This window comes from Sapajus apella, unplaced genomic scaffold (assembly GCF_009761245.1).
Source record: "Sapajus apella isolate SASKATOON/1434 unplaced genomic scaffold, GSC_monkey_1.0 scaffold79, whole genome shotgun sequence".
In the NCBI taxonomy this organism is placed as follows: domain Eukaryota; kingdom Metazoa; phylum Chordata; class Mammalia; order Primates; family Cebidae; genus Sapajus; species Sapajus apella.
The window spans coordinates 8,675,101-8,695,893 of NW_022437019.1; the positions used below are offsets into that span (position 1 = coordinate 8,675,101).

At 36.0% G+C, this 20,793-nt stretch overlaps 1 protein-coding gene across 3 annotated transcripts; it reads right to left on the minus strand.

Moving 5' to 3' along the window:
• Positions 1 to 3,194: 3,194 nt before the first annotated feature.
• On the minus strand, positions 3,195 to 19,994 carry GABRA6 (gamma-aminobutyric acid type A receptor subunit alpha6). 3 transcript variants are annotated; one of them, XM_032252721.1, is made up of 9 exons: positions 19,531 to 19,994; positions 19,210 to 19,328; positions 18,559 to 18,626; positions 16,408 to 16,628; positions 16,241 to 16,323; positions 15,798 to 15,941; positions 15,239 to 15,391; positions 13,662 to 13,912; positions 3,195 to 4,289 (listed from the first exon to the last, which is right to left on the minus strand). In XM_032252721.1, exons 1-9 carry the CDS (start codon positions 19,566 to 19,568, stop codon positions 4,014 to 4,016), a joined length of 1,353 nt encoding a protein of 450 aa, XP_032108612.1. In that variant the 5' UTR covers positions 19,569 to 19,994; the 3' UTR covers positions 3,195 to 4,013. The 3 variants fall into 3 exon arrangements, with proteins under 3 accessions (XP_032108612.1, XP_032108611.1, XP_032108613.1); XM_032252720.1 differs by having other exon boundaries at positions 13,653 to 13,912; XM_032252722.1 differs by having other exon boundaries at positions 3,424 to 4,289; positions 13,653 to 13,912; positions 16,408 to 16,598.
• Between the last annotated feature and the right edge of the window lie 799 nt (positions 19,995 to 20,793).

Sequence of the window (20,793 nt, forward strand, 5' to 3'; positions counted from 1 at the left end):
ATCAATCTTCCTGCATGTGACAAGACTTTGGATTAAGACCCTTCAGTAACTCTGCCAGGTAAAGAACTCCAAATTAACCAGTAAGATGCTGACTAAGAGAAAAGGATAGTAGAAGGAATTTATAAATATCAACTACAGCCATGAGGACTATAGCACATATACATATCTTAATCTTTACTGGTTATCCTTTTCACAGATACAGATACATCTATATATGCATAACTATCTATTTGCATAACTGTCAAATAGATATTTAGATATATTTTCATTTGCATGTATAAAAAGGTCTCAACTCTCACCTTACTATTTTATGTAAGTCTTATTTCATCTTAGATATTTGGTACAGTTTGGCTGTGTCCCCTTCCAAATCTTTTCTTGAATTGTAGCTCCCATAATTCCCATGTGTTGTGGGAGGGATCTGATAGGTGATAATTAAATCATGGGGGCAAGTCTTTCCCATGCTGTTCTTGTGATAGTGAATAAGTCTCATGAGATCTGATGGTTTTATATAGAGGAGTTCCACTACACAAGCTCTCTTGTCTGCTGCCTAGTAAGACGTCTCTGGCTCTTCTACCATGATTGCGAGGTCTCCCCAGCCATGTGGAACTGGGTCAATTACACCTCTTTCCTTTATAAATTACCCAGTCTACGGTATGCCTTGATTAGCAGCATAAGGGCACACTAATAAAATATTTTGTAACTGAGTCTTTAGGAAACAGAATATTCAGGTAGGACTATGATTGTGAAATAGTAAATACCATCACTCAGAAATAGATACTGTGATGATTGCCTAGAGATGGATACTGTATCTGTTGGGATTTTGTGTACTTCCTTTTTGGACAAATGATAAGAGTATATTTGTTTGTATGAAAGATACTTGCATCTTACTGTTGTGAAATAGCATAAATATTAATATACACAGAAGTGTGCATATGGTACTGAATAACCAAAGGAGAAAGCTATGCTAGTTAGTAAGCACTTATCTGTCAACTCTATATCCAACTTCTATCTCTATTTTAGTGATACCTGGGCTGGAATTCTGTAATTTTCATCTCTTCTCTGACACAGGATTTCTGTGAGGTTCTGCTTATACCAGGGGAGTCGGACAGGAAGACAGGAGATAAAGGAAAGAAATTGTATCTTTCATTGACTTACTTTTTCTCTTGACGTTACCTTTCACCTTGTGACAACAGTTGGTTTCAGTCTCCAGTTGTTTGCATTCCCAGAACCAGCCTCATTGTGTCCTGCCAAAGTTATCAGTTTCAGGCAAGCATCCCTTCTTCAGAAGCTGAGCCCAACTCTGAAAGTGTTCTCCTTCAGGCTCCTGAGATTTTAGCAGCCATGGACAAACCATGGAGGTCTGAGGCCTGGCTCAAAGGAGCCTCTCCTCAGAGAGAATAGAATAGTGTCTACTGTGGTGTTGTCTAAATTGTTTTCTGGAAAATGCTACTCCCATGATTTCCTCCATGCAAAATGATACTTAGAATTACATGAATTTGGGAAATGTTACAGTGTTAGAGATTTATAGTGCACATAAGTATCATCATGGCTGTGAGAAGTCCAGAGGAAAAGACATTTGTTTCACTCTGACTCAACATCTCTCCTCCAGTTTTTTAACTAGAGAAACTGTTTTATTTTCACTTAACCACTGTTACCATCCCATGAGATACATTGAGAAACAGCATTCTCTGGAATCCTGAGAATTTGAAAGTTTTACAATTGAATAAAGTTTTTCCTTGAAATATCCCTTCATAGGGGAGGAATACAAGGTCTATAATTCTTTACTTGATTTTACCTGTTCTAGCTCTAAGCATAAATGCTGACTGAGCGTAATGAATGAGATGTAGAATGAATGCTGGAGGGACATAGGTAACGTCAGAACCCCCGGAAAATTATTACAAAAAGTGACATACGAGTGAGACAATACTAGAAAATACAAGAGGGGAAAAAGAACAGGGTCATATCATATTAGATGAGGACATGTATAGGTATGGTTAAATGAATAAGCTATGGATTCACAGTGCTTGAGTTTATCAGTTACAGCACTTGAATGCTCTTTGATTTTGAACAAAATTATTCATCTTCTTTAGCCCTAGTTTCTTCATCTTTTTTTCCCCCATTTATTTATTTTATTGCATTTTAGGTTTTGGGGTACATGTGAAGAACATGCAAGATTGTTGCATAGGTACACACGTGGCAGTGTGATTTGCTGCCTTCCTCCCCATCACCTACATCTGGCATCTCTCCCCTTGCTATCTCTCCCCAGCTCCCCACCCCCCACCGTCCCTCCCATATTTCCCCACAACTGACCCCAGTGAGAGGTGCTCCCCTCCCTGTGTCCATGTGTTCTCATTGTTCAACACCCGCCTATGAGTGAGAACATGCAGTGTAGCAGTATATTCTTTACAGGTTTGTGAAGTAGATTAAATGTGACCTAACACATAAGATGATTAACACCCACCTGATATTCAATTATTTAATACACCCTGTATAATTACACCCATTTTATTTAGATAGAAAAGAATAATTACAAAACAAACATACATAGTTCAAAATGAAAGGGTCTTTAAAGAGCATCTAATCATCTCCCTCATTCTATAGATGAGAATGTAGCTGATTCTCCCAGAGACAAAGATATTGTGCTAAGGAGCTAAATAATACAGAAGTTGGACAGAGACCTTAGTCTCCTCACTCTTAGCAGAGTACTGTTTCAATTAAACAAGTTGTTTAGCTGTAGTATGGTTTGCATTTTTCTGGGTCAAAGTAAGAGTAGTAGTATAGAAAACATTTTTTTTTCTGAGATCTGGTCTCAAGGTGATCTCTCTGGTGTTTAAGACCCAGGAGCATACAATGAGGGGTTTGTCTGTTTAGACGAACCATACCCCATGCCTTCTCCTACTCTCAGTTTCTATTTCCCAAAAACAATTCTATGTGGGAGAAATACTGTTACAGTGAAGCATCAGGAAAGAACGGGAGTAATGGAAAGGGAGAAGAGTAGTCTTATTCATTGTTTCATTGTTGATAGAGCAGGAAACAGAGGAAAGATTAACTATTTGAATATTAAATTCAAGTCTTTTATCAGGGCTAGGTAACTGAGTCTGGTTGTCCCATTGTTCATGGGGCAATAACATTGGGGTAGAGATAACCACTTCGCTTCTCCATACTTCTCTAATTTCAAGAAACATCCAGAGAGCCATGTTTACTGTTGTTTTATTTAGTGTCATAATTAGAAATGTGGAAAACACAAGGGATAACCTTAGTCATAATATACAAGGCTTCCTTATAATGACTACTCTTTTCTACAACCTCATAGAATATGATAAATGTATTATTTTAAAAGGAGAATTTAGTAGGATGAAACACACTAAATTTTAGTTCAACTACAGCTATGTACATATGTGTACATAATTTATGAGCTATGTATAATTTATATGTATACAAACACCACATTTATTGAGGTAAAAGAGCACAGCGAGGTTAAAAACAAATGGCTAAGCTCAATGTAGGCTTTACAATGCCACTGAAAGCCATTTTACTAGCATAAAGGTCTCCAACATGCTGGTATTAACCTACTGATAAATATGTAGACTGTATTTATATTTTGCTCTCTTGGGAACTAAGCCAAACCAAACATATTTTAAGGCAACCTTTGGAAGTGTCAGCATTTCTTATTTTATCTGCCTTATGGTAAATGTTATTCACAGTGACAATTAAAAATATTGAACGATGAAGAACAAAGGTTGACAAATTCATCTTGAACCCATTTTATCCTCATAAAGTTTTTCTCTAACATACAGAAAAGTCATATTTTTCAGCAATCTTCAACTTTCTATTTTGAGGAGTAGCATTATTGCTTTTTTGCTCACACATGCTTACTGAAGCTGCGTAACAGATTTCCAATTTAATTTCATGTTCTGAGAAGCATCTACACAAGTCTCAATGCTATTTTAAAAAGCAACACACAGGAAACAGGAAACAAGAACTTATAGAATACAGGTTGTCCTGGATGCAAGCTATTCAACACTGCTGCTCACTTCCATTGTATCTTTGGAAAGATAAACTATCCAGTACACAAGGTTGAATCCTGCAAATGCAACTGGGAAGAGAATTCGAGAATACTGGTCTATTTTACTGGTGCCTCCAAAGGCTGGCGAGAGTGGTGGGGGCGTGACAGGTGTAGATTGTAGGATGGGTGCTCTAGTGAGAACTTTATTGGCCTCAGGAGATGACACTATCGGCAAGGACAGAGAAGTGATTCTTTTCTTCAGATGATATTTGGAATCAGGATGCTGTGGAAAGAAGACAAATACTAAGCTTAAATAAAAGAATAGATGTTGCTTAATTGCTTATTTATTTGTTCTTTCACCTTTGACAAATATTTATTGACTATTTACTTTCTACGTAAGGTCAAACATCAATGAATTCTCAATAGTATGTGATGGTGTTACTTTTCCAAGTAAGGCTTAAAATACACTGTAAAAGATTTTACTTGCTTCCATCTGACATTCTATTACTCAATACATCATCAAATGACACAAAGCATGTCCCATGTCCTAGAACCTATGATAAGCATTGTATCGTTAGGGAAAGACGAGCCAGGTTGCAGAGGCATAGCCACTTCTGGTTGTGCATTAGTCTGTAGAGCAATGAGTGTGGGCAATGGTGTGTGCTGGGAAAAGGGGTGAATTCCAATTTGGAATATGTGGACAATTAGTACAAAAAATCACAGCTTGGTTTATTAATACTATTCTTCTATACATATTCCCAGCCTACATTCTTATCTTTGCACACTCATAAGCTTGAATTAGCTAAGATTAAAAATAATAATAATAAAATTAGCATATGTATGTCAAAGGCCAGTGACAAGGAATAAATATCCTTAAGTTGAATTGGATGACTGTTCATGCTTTGAAATATACCTGCCTCTTAACTCAGAAATTCTATATTGTACACTTCTTACTTCCCATTCAGAACTCTCTAACTGGTCTTTCTCTATCCTCAGTCACTGAAAATGATTCATTTACTAAACTCAGAATTGTTATATGCTCCTTTCTATCACTAAACTTCCTGTTTCACTGAAATCATAAGACTATCAACTGTAGTCTTGAAAGGGATGTTTAACACAATAACTGGCAAGTGAGGTTAGAGTCCAGAGCGGGGAAATGCCTTGTCCATGATGGCAGGGCTAGCAACAAATTCTACTGGTCAACTTCATGCTAGTTCCATCCCAATGTTTTTCTCATCTTTGTTCTATAAAGTATTGGGCCTAGTTCAGAGTCTCTGGTTCTGTTTGATTTAGATTCCTTTCATGCTGTTGGAGTCTAGGGGGCCTTCCTCTGATTTCTATCTTTTCTTGTCTGCATCCTGTAACAGTCACCCTCCTTGTGACCAGCTTCTCCTTGCTGGGGCTCTGTCTTCAAACGCTTGCTGTGCATTACCCCTGATCTTGTAAAATGGCCTTGTTTCCTCCCTGGCAGCAAAATCACCACTTTGCTGCCTGGCAGGGTATGTGACCCATGTGGGCAAACTCCCGTGGTTTTAGCCAGAAACCCTGCAGCAACAGGATACGACAGCTGCCTCCTTTGTGCTGGTTGAGCCACAGGACCAAAATGACCTGCCGATGTGGCGACATTTACTGCAGGGACGAAAACTCCAAAAACTTCTTTTCTATATTCCCCTTCCTGATTTTGCTATTTGATTTGCCGTGAAACTTACTGGGTATCTAAATAATAATAGTTCTCATAGAGAGCTTAAGTTCACTGCTTTTAGGGGCCATGGAGAAATCTTTCTTTACCAAAAGCAAAAACGAACAGTATAGTCAAGATTTGATTTGAAAACGCCTCTGTGAATTCCAAACAAGAGCTATCGTTCTTATCTATTGGCCCAGTACTGTGGTATCCTGGACAGAATTAAGCAAGTCATAGGTTTCGGAGGTAGAAGAGAGTTTAAAACATTAGAAGGGCTAGTATGCTGCTCTTGAAGAGGAAAGGAGGGAAACTTTCTATTAAAAATAGATGAGCCAGGCATGGTGGCTCGCACCTGTAATCCCAGCACTTTGGGAAGCCAAGGTGGGCAGATCAAGAGGTCAGAAGTTCAAGACCAGTCTGGCTAACATGGTGAAATCCCGTCTCTACTAAAAATATAAAAATTAGCCAAGTATGATGGCAAGTGCCTGTAATCCCAGCTACTCAGGAGGCTGAGACAGGAGATTCACTTTGAACCCAGGAGGCGGAGATTGCACCATTGAACTCCAGTCTGGGGACAGAGCAAGACTCTGTCTCAAAAACAAAACAAAACAAAACAAAGATGACAGCTGAGGACTACCGTGCCCAGGGTCACCAGGCTGTGTGGGGATAGAACTAGAGTAACTGTCTCAGTGCTTGCTGCCTCACCTAGAGAGCCTAGAACCATTTTTCAAGAATTTTCTATCATGTTTCTCAGACTCTAAATTTTCACCTATTAAATATTATCTACCTGAAAGAGCAAAAGGTGTCACTGTTTCCACCTCCAAAAAGAGCCATCCTCCTCCCACACATGGAACACCAAAATACTTTCCTCTAGCAAAAATTTCTAAGAATTACGACGGAGTAAAAAGAAGCCAGCCTTCAGAGCAGAGTTTCTTACTATACTCATTTTGACTTTTAACAGGATGCAGTAATCTGTCTGAAACATGTTTTTCTTTCCATTTTAGGTAGAACGAGGGAAGGCATGCCTAGCTCATTGAAATAAAGCTGTCACTATAAAACATTAAGTACCATAAAAATGTAAAGCCTTGCTTATTCTCTCCTCCTTTTTAGAGATGTTGTAGGTGCCGTTATTTGTGAATCTGTGCATTGTCACAGTGTCACAAAAGACTTAGTGAAGATTGCCAAATAATTATGGTCCAGACATCAGAGGTATCATTCAGGACCAAACACCATGAAAAATTCAAGTAAAATGGATACCGTCATTTTACCTAAATTAAAACATTAAATTAAAATTAAATTAAATTGAAATTAAAGGTCTCCTACATTAGCACTCCCCTTTTCCTCATCTACTTTGGCAAACAATCCCTGTGAAGGGTTCCCCAGGAGCTGAGAGAGCAAGGAAAGCCCAAAACCCTAGATTACAGTTTCATAGCTACTAGTTGCTTGCAATATGATTTAAACACCCCATAGGTGCCATACACTCTAATTCTCCCTAAGTTTCAAGTTTCTATCTGTGAAAGTAGGGACAAATATTAATTATTATGTAAGTCTTTTCCAGTGTTTTTAATAATTTGAGGAAAATGTCTGATATACAGAAATACACACAAATATATATGTATATATATAAATATATATATACACACAAATATTTTTTGTTCAGGAATCTTAGCTATAACTATTTTTTAAATCATTTGCAACATAGGTCTGCTTCTCATTCTCACTACTCACCTATCTTTATTACTTTTGTCTGAAAAAACATCTACCTGTCACCCATTTTTATCTTTCCCTCGCCTCTTTTGATATCAAACTCATTAACACCCACCATCACTGATTACTCTAGACTTTATGCATTTTTCTGCCTAGTTATTGTGACTCTTATAGATATTATTATTTTCTTTCTTGTAGATAGAATTGTTCCTGTTGTGGCTTATCTCCTTTCCTAGCCTGAAATCTCCTTAATGGCGGAAGACACATTATTCATACGTATGAGAATGCCACAGTGCCTAGCGAGTACTTAGAACACAGTATTTGTTTAATAAACAAATGCTGAATCAACAAATGAAAAAAATCTAAACATTTCCCAATATTTGCTGGAGAAGGTAGACAAAGAGAGGGGTGAAAAGTTTTATGATTATGTTACATTGTATTTTAATACAGTTTTATATTACATTATAAGTACCAGTTCTAAATGCTTATTGTTGACAAACATTATAAAGCAATTTTCAAACATTATTTCACTAATTTCTTAAAAAAAAATCCACAATGTCATATTAATCTTCATTTGATAGATGAGCAAACTCAGGCATAAGCAGGAAGCTCACTCCTGCTCATACATAGCAGGACCTGAATTCAATTTTCCTCCGATGCCATAGACCACACTCTGAACAATTATTACGCTATTCTTTCTATCAGCTTTAGGGTTTGGGGCACAGTTTCTCAAGCTCAGAACTACTGACACTTTGGGGCCAATTACTCTTTGTTGAGGACCAACCCTGTTTCCTGGGATGTGGAGTAGCATCACTGGCCTCCACCTACATGATGTTAGCCACCTCCGCCCCAAGTTGTATCTCCAGACCCTGCCAAATGTCTTTTGGGGAAAAATAGCTCCCCATAGGAAATCACTGGCTTAGATTCACAACTGTCCCACAGCCCAGGAGTGATTGAGGGAATTTCTAACAGGCTAAAGGAAACGCAAGAGGCCTGGCTACCCTACATGCTGTAAAATCAGCTGCTAAATAACTGGCAATTGGCAACACATGGAGATGGAACATCAGTTTAGGAGGAACACGTTGAATTTCCAAAATGAAAAGAAAGCCAATTTTGTAAGCCGTTTAAGCTACAGGTTTGCATCAGTCCCTGCCTGCTCTATTGTAAGCATAGCAGCTTCAGCTGATGGTAAAATAGGCTTTTGTCAGAGTCCAGATGAGGGCTCAGCTTGAGGCTGTCACTGTTTTGAGTGGAACACCTGTGGTTTTGAATTTTTCCAGGGCTCCCCTGCTGCTGAGTGCCATCCTGCTTTAGGTATTTATAGAGCACTGCTTTGTTTCAAGTAACGCCATATTGCAAAGGTACTTTGAGTCAAACTGGACTTTATGACAATCAACTATATGATAGAAGAAAAAGGTGTTTAGGAAGTGTGTAGACAAATCTGTATATGTAATTCAATGAGTCTAATATTTTTAAACGGTGAGGGCAATAGGTTACCTCTCAATAGAGATATTCTAACCAGGGTAGCCCTACCAAGGGGATAAACCAAGAATTTGTTTTTAGAAAGAGCAAAGAGGGCAAAACAAACAAGAGAAAATATTTTTTTTGAAAACAGTATTGACAGTTTTCAAAAATAATCATATTAATCATTATGGGGAAAATTAGAACTCTGTTGAATTTTCTTGTGTTTGTGTTACAGCCAGTAGAGTTGAAAACAGACACAACTTCAGAATTTCTACAGACAAGCAGCTTATTGGAAGCAATGTATTAAATAGTTGATCCATGGTGCTAGGGAACATGTCTAGAAAACGTGTTAGAATGTTTGGAGGTTCATCATGAAGTATTGGTTCAGGATTTGAAGGAAGGTATGGGGAAGGGCTAATCACCTACACCCCTCATCTAATCCACCCTGCCTTCCCCCAAAATCATACAATGGCACAGCAAGAAGGGCACTGTGATCTTTCCAGTACATAGAGTCTTTAATGGTCTTAATTCAATCCTTAACTGTAGGGAGTAATGAGAGTACTCAAAAAAAAATCTGTGCCATCTTTGGAGCAGGCAAGGTAAACGTTTCAGTATTCTATTCTTCACATCTCTCTACATAGAGGAGAGCAGCTTGGTAATGGCCCAGTACACCTTGTCACCTTAAAAAGGAGCACAGGAAGGGCATATACCCTATTTCCCTCTCTATGGCCCAGTACACCTTGTCACCTTAAAAAGGAGCACAGGAAGGGCATATACCTTATTTCCCTCTCTATGGCTTTTCGACCAATTGAATTAGACCTTCTAGCATAGAGCCAGGCTAATTTCTTTTCTGTTCTCAGCTTAGACATCACTCTACTAGAAAGGAACACCCCTCCAGACTGAGTTAGACACTTTTGCATGGTTCTTCTGCGGCCCATGACATATCTCTAACAGGCTTTATCCCAAGGTATTATGAAGTTACATTGATCTCTCTGTCTTCCTGCTGGACAAGAAGCTCCATGAGGCAAGAGGCCGTCACTAATATATCCTCAGCAATCTACAAAAGGCCTGGCACATCAAGGCACTTATCAAATACTTGTGGTGTGAATAGTCAGTGATGCGTAAGTAGTCAGTAAATAGATGTCAGATGAAAAGGAAAAATAGAAATGAATAAATAATACAGAAAGCATAAATATAGTTATTGTCCTGACTAATGAAATTTTGGTCAATTTTCTGTTATATAATTTACAAAAAGCATCACACTCGTGTAAAGAAGAAAAGTTACATTGAGAGTAATGACACTGCTCGAAGGGGTGCAGATGGGACGGGTGAGTGTTGACTGTCAGGAACATAGTGATGAGGGCTTCGACCTTTCAAAAAACAAAGAAACTAGCAAACTATGCCAAAAGGACCAAAGTTGGCCTTACATGCAGTATAGTTATAGTTATACTCCAGACATGTTAATAGGCACGGAAACTCATGAAGACAGAAATAACTCTCTAATGCTAAGGTAGCATACCAGATTACTTATTTCTACAACAGTAAGAAAAAAATCACCATATAACCAGGAAAAACACTTGAAAATTTCTTTTCCAGAAATAATAAAAAAATAAAATGTCCGATTCCATGTGTCTTAAAAACAGAAAGATAATTAGTCTATAGAGGATTTCTGAAGATTAAACTTTAAGATGGCTTTTTGGGTTTTAGACCTGGATTTTAAATGCTTGAGTTTCTTTATTATTATTATGCTTCAAGGTCAGAATCAAAGTGATAAAATAAATAAACTTTACCCACATTCATTGTAAGTAGTTTCCTGTGAAAAGCAATGAACATATTAAAATATACAACATAAAATCACATGAAATATCCAAGCACTTAATTTCATTTCAGCTTCACCACATTAGTTTGCTATTTCAATGTCAAACTTATTCACATAATGTTGTTTTGATTACGACTGAATAGGTATTTTTAAATGTCATGGTATTTGGAAGAAAATGTCTTGCAATCAAAATATACCATTGTGTAGTATAAATTGCAAATGCATAATTTATGTTTGTTCCTCTACATCATATAAGACGACATGCCAAGGTTTAACATAAACAAATATAATGCAAATGTCCTGTGTAAACACCTATATTTAGTTTTGATTCCTTCAAGATCTACATTGTTTGATTTGGTCACTTTTGGTTTTATGTTTATTTTTACACTTCAGCCTTTTAAAATCTGAATTTCCCTATATATTCCTTTAAAAAATATTTTGGGTAAAACCAGGTTTAGAAATATAATTTTTCAGAAGAAAAAAAATGCTGCCTGCAGGAAAAAAGTACTTGGGGATTATTTACATGCCATTTTTTAAAATATAGCTTCCCAGAGGAACTACTCATTATATGTTACTATTTTAGGTTTATGGAAGACAGTTTATATTGAAACCTGGGATCTTAAATTCCATCTTAAATTAATAAATTATACCTTTAAAATAATAGCCTGAGGGGGTGATTATGTTTTCTCCAAGTATTTGAAATCATACTTTTTTCAGTATTGCATATTTTAAAAAAGGTAAAACAAAAAATTTGGTCTTTATTTTTATTTCAATATCTGACCTATGAGCATATTCAAAAGCAATCCTTTTTTTTCTGTTTTTGACCATCTTTTACCTTTTTATTTTTACTTTCACTACATTACTCATATAAGAAACTGGTAAGCTGAATTCTGATAAGCACTTTTTTATTTATAGATATATATTAATATGTATATGATCTATGGACAATATGTAGATTATATACTTATATGCATACAGATAGCCTATAACAGAATCACTTATTTCTACAAACATGAAATAATTCTCAGAAACCTTTGGACTTTATCATGACAAAAAATAGTTTTAATATTGTGGACCAAGTTTGCAGACTAGCATATTTTGTTATAAAACTTATATTTTGGTGGCCTTTCAAACTATACATACATAAAAAAAAATTCTTAAGTCAAAGGAAGAATTTTTGGAATGAACTCAATTACATTCTCAACATGTTTTATCCTGTGGTATGCATCCTGGTATGTTTCAGTCTTTACAGAATTATTGGGGAGGATAGCCTCAGCCTCTGTAATATTGTGGATATCGGAGGTTCTTCTTCTTCTTCTGATTATTATTACTGTTATATTATTACCACAGACGCAGGATCTAAATGTATTGCCCACAATGGTGTTCGGTGGCATGATCATGGCTCACTGTAACTTCAAAATCTTGCATGCAAGCCATTTTCTTGCCTCAGTTTCCTGAGTAACCAGAACTGCAGGCATATGTCACCACCACCAAGTAATTTTTTTTTTTTTTTTTTTTTTTGCAAATATGTGGGTCATCCTGCTATGTTGCCCATGCTGATTTTTAACTCCTGGCTTCAACTGATCCTCCCACTTTTGCCTCTCAAAATGCTGGGATGACAGGCATAAGCCACCATACATGGCTTATACAAAGTTTTTAAATCAATTCCTAGATTTCTACCAGCTAGAAACTAATATGTTCCCTTTTGTAGACTCTTGTTTTCCCACTTGTAAAAGGAGATAATTAAACTGGATCACTGAATGTCATTTTTTTCCTTTTTCCTTATTTTTAAAATGAGGACTAATAAAAAAAACTTGTTTAAATTGTATATTTCTACATAACATGGGGATGGCTTCTCATTTCTTGGAGAAAATACAAATTCTCAAACAATTTTCTAGGTTTATCAAAGACAAAAATTTCAATACAAATTTTCACCTTTTTAGTCAACAAGTGCCACTGATTTTGAAAACTAAAAAACATATAGCTTTATAACTTTATCATAAAGTTAAACTGCAAATTACTGGGCTGCATGTAGTTTTCAGATATGAAAATGCTTACTAGGATTGATCAATTGTAAAAATATTTTCAGTTCAAACTATCTGCCTTACTTGACTTCACAGAGCAAAATGTTCCTCTTTTCAAAGAGCTACTCATTAAGATTTGTATTAAAATAAAAATGTATGCTTGTCAATCAGTTTTATCATTCATTAAAAGAAGTATGCTCAGCTTAATTGTTTTTATAATTTACTTGTATGCAAAATTTAAATCTGGTGGCATATTAATGGCACTTGAAATGTTAATATTACCATTTGTTTCTTATTCAAAAACCTCTGGGGACCAGAGCTTAGCCATAGCAAATTTAACATAAATTTATAACTATTTCTCACTAAATGTAAGGTGTGGAATATAAACTCATTGATATACATATATTTAATTTACAAATGTGAGTATGAAAATGTTTTAATATGAATCGAATTCTTGGGTTATGATTCAACATTCAGAAAATCTATTACTCATTATTCACAGATGCCTTGCCCTCTTGAAATAAAGCAGCAAGCAGATTTCTAAGAAAAACCGTCCATTCTGTAGAAGTCCCTGTTTCTTTCCTGCAGACTCGGAAACCTCATTAGCAAAAAACTTTTTAAAATTTACTCCCCCTAGTTGGTATAAGTGATCCTGTTCTAAAGAAACATCTAAAGGCTAGGAATTTTCTAGTCTCCTCTGAGAGCCTGGAATCTGCCCGTATAAGTGAGGATGATGAAAGAAGAATGCCAAAAGTTTAGAGCAAAGATAAATGAAGGATTGTTCCTTAGCTTTTCTCTGTGAAGTTGGAACAGAAACCAGCCTTGCTCTTGAAACTAGAGTTATATACCTGTGCTCAACTCATATTACTTTTGGACACTTCAGTTGTTTCTGATCACTATTTGGGCTGCTTTTTCCTACGGTGGATAACTATAGAAAAGGCAAACAATTACCAGAACAACTTCAGCTTCCAAAGGTTCAGTAGCTTTTGATATTGTCACTGGGGGTGGGGATGCAATCTGTGCCTTCCTTTTGGCCTTCTGTGTCTGAAGATTGGTGAAGTAGTTGACAGCTGCGAACTCGATAAGAGCAGAGAAGACGAAAGCAAAGCAAACAGCTATGAACCAATCCATGGCAGTGGCATATGACACTTTTGGCAAAGAGTGCCGGGCACTAATGCTCAAAGTGGTCATAGTTAAAACAGTGGTAATCCCTAAAAGAAAAAATAATAGGAAATGTAATATTAGTACTGGAAATCCTATGGCAAAATCAAATGAGAATGTGTCAGTAGAGAAGATAAAACACTCTGCCAAGGCAAAGTAAGTTTTTAAAAAATTTTTTGTATTATAATTGTTCATAATTATTATCATAAGTAGTATCATTTCTATATTTAGTTATTTAGTAAAGTATCTTTCAATACTTTTTAATACTTAGTGAAGTGGAGTGAAATCTTTTCAATACTTAGCGAAGTGACATACATTATCACTGCTCAAAAAATTTTAAGTTTGCTGAATTGAACTAGTTTAACTACTGTAAATTTAAGTCATAAATATTTCTAGTTGTTTAGGCTTGAGAGATCTTATAACAAATTATTATCACTTAAGAAAAAAACTTTACATTTCAGATCAATTTTACCAGCTAACATCTTAAATAATAGTTAATAAATAAATCCGGTGTAAATATTAGCATAAATTTAGGTTATTCAATTTGTTTATATTTCTAACTAGATTTTAAGGTATAATATTTACTCATTAGAAAATAAAATTTATCACTCACTTCCTGGCAGTTTTCCTTCTTGAACTATGACCTGGGAAATTTATACAGTTAGGAAATGTATAATATTGATGATTTACATAATTATATTGGCATTCTTTTGTAATTTTCAAAAAGATCTATTTTAACATAGTATATCTGAAAAATCAAGACTCACGATTTCAATTCAATTCAGTCCTGACTTATAGACTACTAAATTTATAATCATGAAAGCCAGGGAAAACATTGGATTTTGTCATCAATGTTTTCACATTGGTGACAAAGCTCTTTTTCTTATTATTTAATTTTGCTTTATCAAAATTAGTAGTGATTTTATATGCAAGTAAAACTAAATATGTAGGTTGAATCATAGAAAATTCATGAAATGACAATATTATATGGTTCAACCTAATAAAAGGAGGATACAACTTATGTATTAGTGTATTCAGTATCTTAATCTTTTGCTTTCATGGATTTGCATGCAGTTTTTACCTTTCTGCTTTTTCTTTGTTACGACAAAGCAAATCAAGATAAAGTACTGCAAATAGGACATATGAAAGTCATAGGAAACCAGCCAGAATTCTTGCTGAGACAAATTTTTTGTTGATTCACCATACAACTTGTAATATAATGACAGTGATTTAACATGATACATATGTCTGGATGAGACAGGAACATATTTTCTTTGTGGATTGAAAACACGCACTGGTGTGAATATTTACTCAAAATACGCAAGCAATGAAAGGTGGAAGATGAACGTACATGGCGTACAAAATGTGAGACATACCAAAAACAGTTCTTGCTGGGACGGACTCCTTATTAATCCAGAAAGACACCTGGGAAAGAATGACCGTCATAATGCAAGGAGTGTATATCTGTATCATGAAGTAGCCCATCTTCCTTTGCAAGTGGAAATAAACTGTCATTATAACGTATTCACCTGTTGGAAGACACATACATCAGTATTATTACTGCTGACAGTCTGCAAAAAAAATGCAGTTGAATATAAATCTTGACAATTTTTGAATTAACGTGGGCTGGAAGAAAACAAATAAAGGTACATTTCAGTATATGAGAAAGCTACTTGATCAGCAGAAGATAGAACAAAGAGTCACATCAGTAGGGTTCTTTATATCACATACATAAAAAAAAACTACTTATTCCAAGACTACACAAATCTGTATATGCCTGGTTGCAAAATGAATTTTAAGGAAAGCTACTCATCACTTCAAAATAGCATGCTTAGCTAAGAATGGCTAATGCAAATAAAAAATAAATAGATATTTTGAAAATGTGCACTGGAGTCATCTTGCAGGATTATTTCCATCCCTTGGTCAAATGCTTACCTGTGTTAGATTTAATTGTCTCACTAGATACTGTCTGTCCAATCAGATCATACTGGAGAAGGCTTGAAGATTCTTCTGGGACTTCTACTGAATAAAGTGGTCCTTTTTTCCATGTATATATGATTTCACTTTTGGGATAAGCATCTAAATATTTGAAACAAATTAAATATAGCAGTGACTTTGACTAGTTGTCTTTTTTTACTTCAAAGTGCACATTGTCTATAAAAAAGGAAATAAAAACATAAATTTTATTTAATGTTTTCTTTAATCTTAATGACTAAAGCATCAATTTATGAGGCTCACAGAATGATTAAGTATATTCCTAGAATTACATTGATAGTGTCATAATGATATTTCCTCCTTGATTTCCAGTATCAACTAAAACCAAGTAATTATGTATTCTTGATGTATTATTTGACTCTCAGAAGCCTGTTATAACTTACAGCTCCCAAACTTGAGTGGACAAGCATGCCCATCCATGGGAAAGTTCACCAGCCTCATGGGACAGTCAGCATTGATGGTCAGCCTGGGAACATTGAAATCAATGGTTCTGCATTAATATTACGGACATATCATTTTGACAAGGGAAATAGAATTGGAGAAACCTCACCTCATGGTGTATAAAATGGTTCCATTCTGCATTATTCTGAAGAGTTTGTTAGGAGTTGTCATGTTGTGAGCAATTGACTTTTTACCATTTCTGAAAAAAGTGTCAGGTGTCCAGATTTTACTGACCATCAAGTTATTCAAACTCAGAATCTCAGTTGGCCCCCCAAACTTCAACCTCTCATCAGTCCAAGTCTGGCGGAAAAAAACATCCATCGTATACTCCTAAGAGAAAATAAAATATTCGTGCACTCTGGAGAGATAGTTGGCTAAGAATAGTTTATTCACTAGTCTATACACCCAATCTCAAAGCTTAAGCAATAAAGCAACTTTTTAAGGCAACAATTTCTCACAAAACTATATTTTGAGTGAGTCACTATTCATCTCAAACTCAGAAAGCTTGTAATGTTATAAAAGATAGTGCTGTGATGTGTAAACCTCCCTCCTCCACCTTGACTTTCCTTAATATTCTTCCTCTTTATCTATCCAGTCATCCATATTTCCATCTATCAATATGTCACTCCTTAATTTAGAAAAAAGACTTATGGAAATATTTAGTTTAGGCTTTGTGCTGGATGGCCTTTCTATCATTGGCTAGTCTAACCCCCTTTGCACCTCATTCACCCTCAAAGGGTTCTCAGAGCATCAGAGTATCATTCAGTAAAATTCTACACATAGATAAACTTTCCTTGATAAACACACTATAGCTGCACATCAAAATTATTTTATATTGTTCTCAGGGAACATAAAAACAAATGTTAACATGATTATTCTAAAGAGAGTATCATTTAAGTATCCATAATCAAAATTATGAGTTAATTTGTGGCTTTTATGAAATAACATTAAAATGTTTAAGAATTATAATAAGTGTTAACGCAAAAGTCAATGATGACAACTTGCAATTATATCAAAGTATTGCCAATAATTGCTTTGTCTACTATTTAAATTCCTTTATGAAACTTACTATGGCAAGTAGTGATTACATTTTAAAAATATAATTTGACAAGCAATATACTCACACAATAATGACCCAGGATATAATAGAGATCTATTGTACAAATAAACTGCAAAAACAGACACAAGCATAAGATAGAACACTAAGTATATCCAGACTTAAAAGGCAATACCAAATTGTTGTGATTGTTTATATTTGGAGTGGCTCAGAACACAAATGAAAAATATGATACTAAATCTAGGATTCTGAATAATGCTGACTCTTCTTTCTCCTTATATAGTAAGATATTTAGCTCTTGAATAAAGCCCTTTTTCCCTTTCTTTATTATTTTACTTCTTTCCTCTTTTCCTCCATATTCCTTTCTCTTTTTCCTTTACTCCTTCCTCTTTCCTTTCTTTACATCTTCATTTTATCTTCCTTTCTTGCCAACTTAAAAAAGCAGAAAATGAAAAAGTCTCCAATAACTGTTTATTTAGAATCACATTTCCCCAATAAAACCTAATGACAAATCTCTTTAAAGACAATTATGTTTACTTCAGCATTCATATTTACATTTTAGTTTTAGAGAGAAATGCTACCTGAGAACTATAAGTGAATAATACATTTTGTTCTAAAAGATGAGTTCAAGTTCTCATTGCCACTAACTATAAATACCCTCTTACGAATGCTACAGCCATCTGTACCTGGAACAGAGTCTTCAGAACACCTACTGGTCCATCCTCAATGTAAAAAGTGGAGAGCATTAGCCCTTCCAAAAGACCTCTTTTCTGTTTTAATAAAATATACTGATAATGATGTTACCACAAAAGACAATTATATTTTAACTTTCATAGATATTCAATAATCTTTTACATGGCATAGGATATGTGTGATTTTTTTCTCCTCCAATAAATTTGATAAGGCTTCGCAAAGAAGGGGAAAGAACTTTTCTCTTTGGACAGAAGAATAAGTGCATAATACATGGATGGAAGAGAGGATATAATCTTCAAAAGTCCCTCAGCTTAAAATGTTCAAGCCGTTAGTGACATGAGAAGATCAAGCCAGCAATCTGCTCTAATGGTCATGCCCTCCCAGCATGAACACACATATTGTGTCATGAATCTGGAACCAAGCTTGGTGGCAGTGCCCATTATCGTTAGTTTCGGGACTCCACTCTCCTCCCTGAAATGAAAATATCCAACTCACTTGGAGCTCACTCACCATCTCCACATCTGACACGGGCCCAAAACTGGTCACATAAATATCTGTTTTGACTTCAGTGACAGCACCTGAAAGTAGCCCAGAGGGATGGAGCAATTATCACCATTGATGTTAAGGGGATCGAACTTAGCACTCTACCACCAAAACCCTTGTCATAGCCAATATTTGCAAACATCCTATTGTATTCCAGTAGTGGGGATCTTTGGGTCTCTCAAGGCTGAAAACTCAAATCAGTGGCCTTATTTTGAATTTATTCTAGTCAGTTGGGAGAACATTAAGGAATGAAAGAACCTGGATTAGTTCTAAAGAAAATGATAATACCTAATGTATATTAATGGCTTTAATGTAAAAATGCTAAGAAAACTGTTTTACATGAATAATCTCATTTTACACTCATGCAAGTCTACGAGGCAAACATCGATCATTTAACTGCAGTACAATTTAGGAGATGAGGGTTAGAGAGTTCATAGAACTTGAACAAAGCCACTAAAGGTGGATGAGGCAGAGACTGCATGAGAACATACACCTGGTTTCTCTCCAGTACCCCTGCCCCTTCCCCCTACCTCATTTCTGACTCTTCTGGGTCTTCCAAGGGAAGAAATAGGGAAAGGAGACTACAGATGTTTGTGCAGCAAAGATGCAGCTTCTTACCTCCAAATCCCGGTCGCAGCCGATTGTCATAGCCTTCAAGCAAGTTGTCCAGGATCCGACTGATGTTTTCTGAGTAGAGGTTGCCTTCATCTTCGAGTTTCCCTAGGGCATTTTCTAGCCTGTGAGTAGAGAGTCAGTGATCCTTACTCCCGGGCTCAGAGAAGATGTTTTGTCTAAACCACTCTAGTCCACCCTGTTACAAATACATGCTATACCACCTCTGGCCTCTTTCATGATTTGATATAGGAGTCACCCAATGGGTATATACTTTTCCTTTCCTCTGAGATAAAAATAAAAACCAGGAAAAAGAATCTTACTCACCACAAAACAATGCACAGCCAGGGCAGAGGCGACGCCATCCTACAGCGCACTGAAATGCACAATTCACCCTCCTCCTACCGTCCTCCTCCCCGCTAGCCTGCTCTCCTTTGCCAATCAACTGGAGAAATCTTTCAAACCCTTCATATCTCTGTTCCTTGTTTGCCTCAAGTCAGTAATCCAATAGATAAAGAGGTTGCCAGAAAATTTGCAGGGTTCTCCTTTCTTTCTTGTTTCCTTCTTCTCACTTGGAACAAGGTGGTTCGTGGTCTTAGATTAAGTCCTGCAGACACCCGGGCTCCTCTGACTCACTCAGTTGGGAAATGAGAGTCTGAAGGGACAGTGCATGGTCGGAGACCAGTGACAATGATCGAATAAGGCATTAGGGGAGATTAGAAGGAAGAAATCCACTGCCAGTTTTGGCATGGAATTAGCAGGGCCCTGTGAGAAATCTGGAAAGCAGTGGCATCTTGCTGATTGAGATTATGTTCCAATGGGCTCAGCGTTTATTATTTTTATGATTCACAGAAGGATTCCTACACAGCTCTCACTGTTTAAAAAGTCTAACACTATTGGGACCCTCTTGGGTTCTCTTTCTGATTTTCATCAGAATTATTGGCTACAGCCACACCCTTCTGTATTTAAAAATTATTTCTCATGATTTATTTACCAGCACTTGTAACAAAACAGAACAACCCCCAGCCATCTTGCTGTTAAGTGTTTTTTTAAAGGTACTTTGCTGACCCTTCTTGTCAAAGGTGTGTCGTATGTAGCTAAGGCAGAAGTGAGATCTACTGCTATCATTAGAAACTTGGTCAGTTTCTTGAATGCCACCTATAGGATACAATGCCTGAGAAATAGTACGTTAAGGTCTCCTCATGCAGAAATGTTGCAAGAATAAAGCATCTATACATGTGGTTAATGCTGATGACTCTGGCGCTATTTACTAGGCTTGTCACAGGTGGAAAGGAAAATGTCTGAATCCAAATAATAGCATTATATTCTTAGTTCTGGTAGGAGGAAGTTGCAGTAAAATAAGAAAGTCAATTTAAGCATAAAAATTTTAATCTTTGCTTGAAATGAAAATTATAAAAAGTATTGTGAATATATATGTCTGTGTGTATCTATTATATGGAATATATATTATAAAATATAATACACACACATATTTAAATTCAGGAACATAGATCAAGGATCAAAAGTCTCAATTCACCATTCTCCTACCAATTTCATTCCTTACCCGGTTCACAGTCTGTACATCTGGAA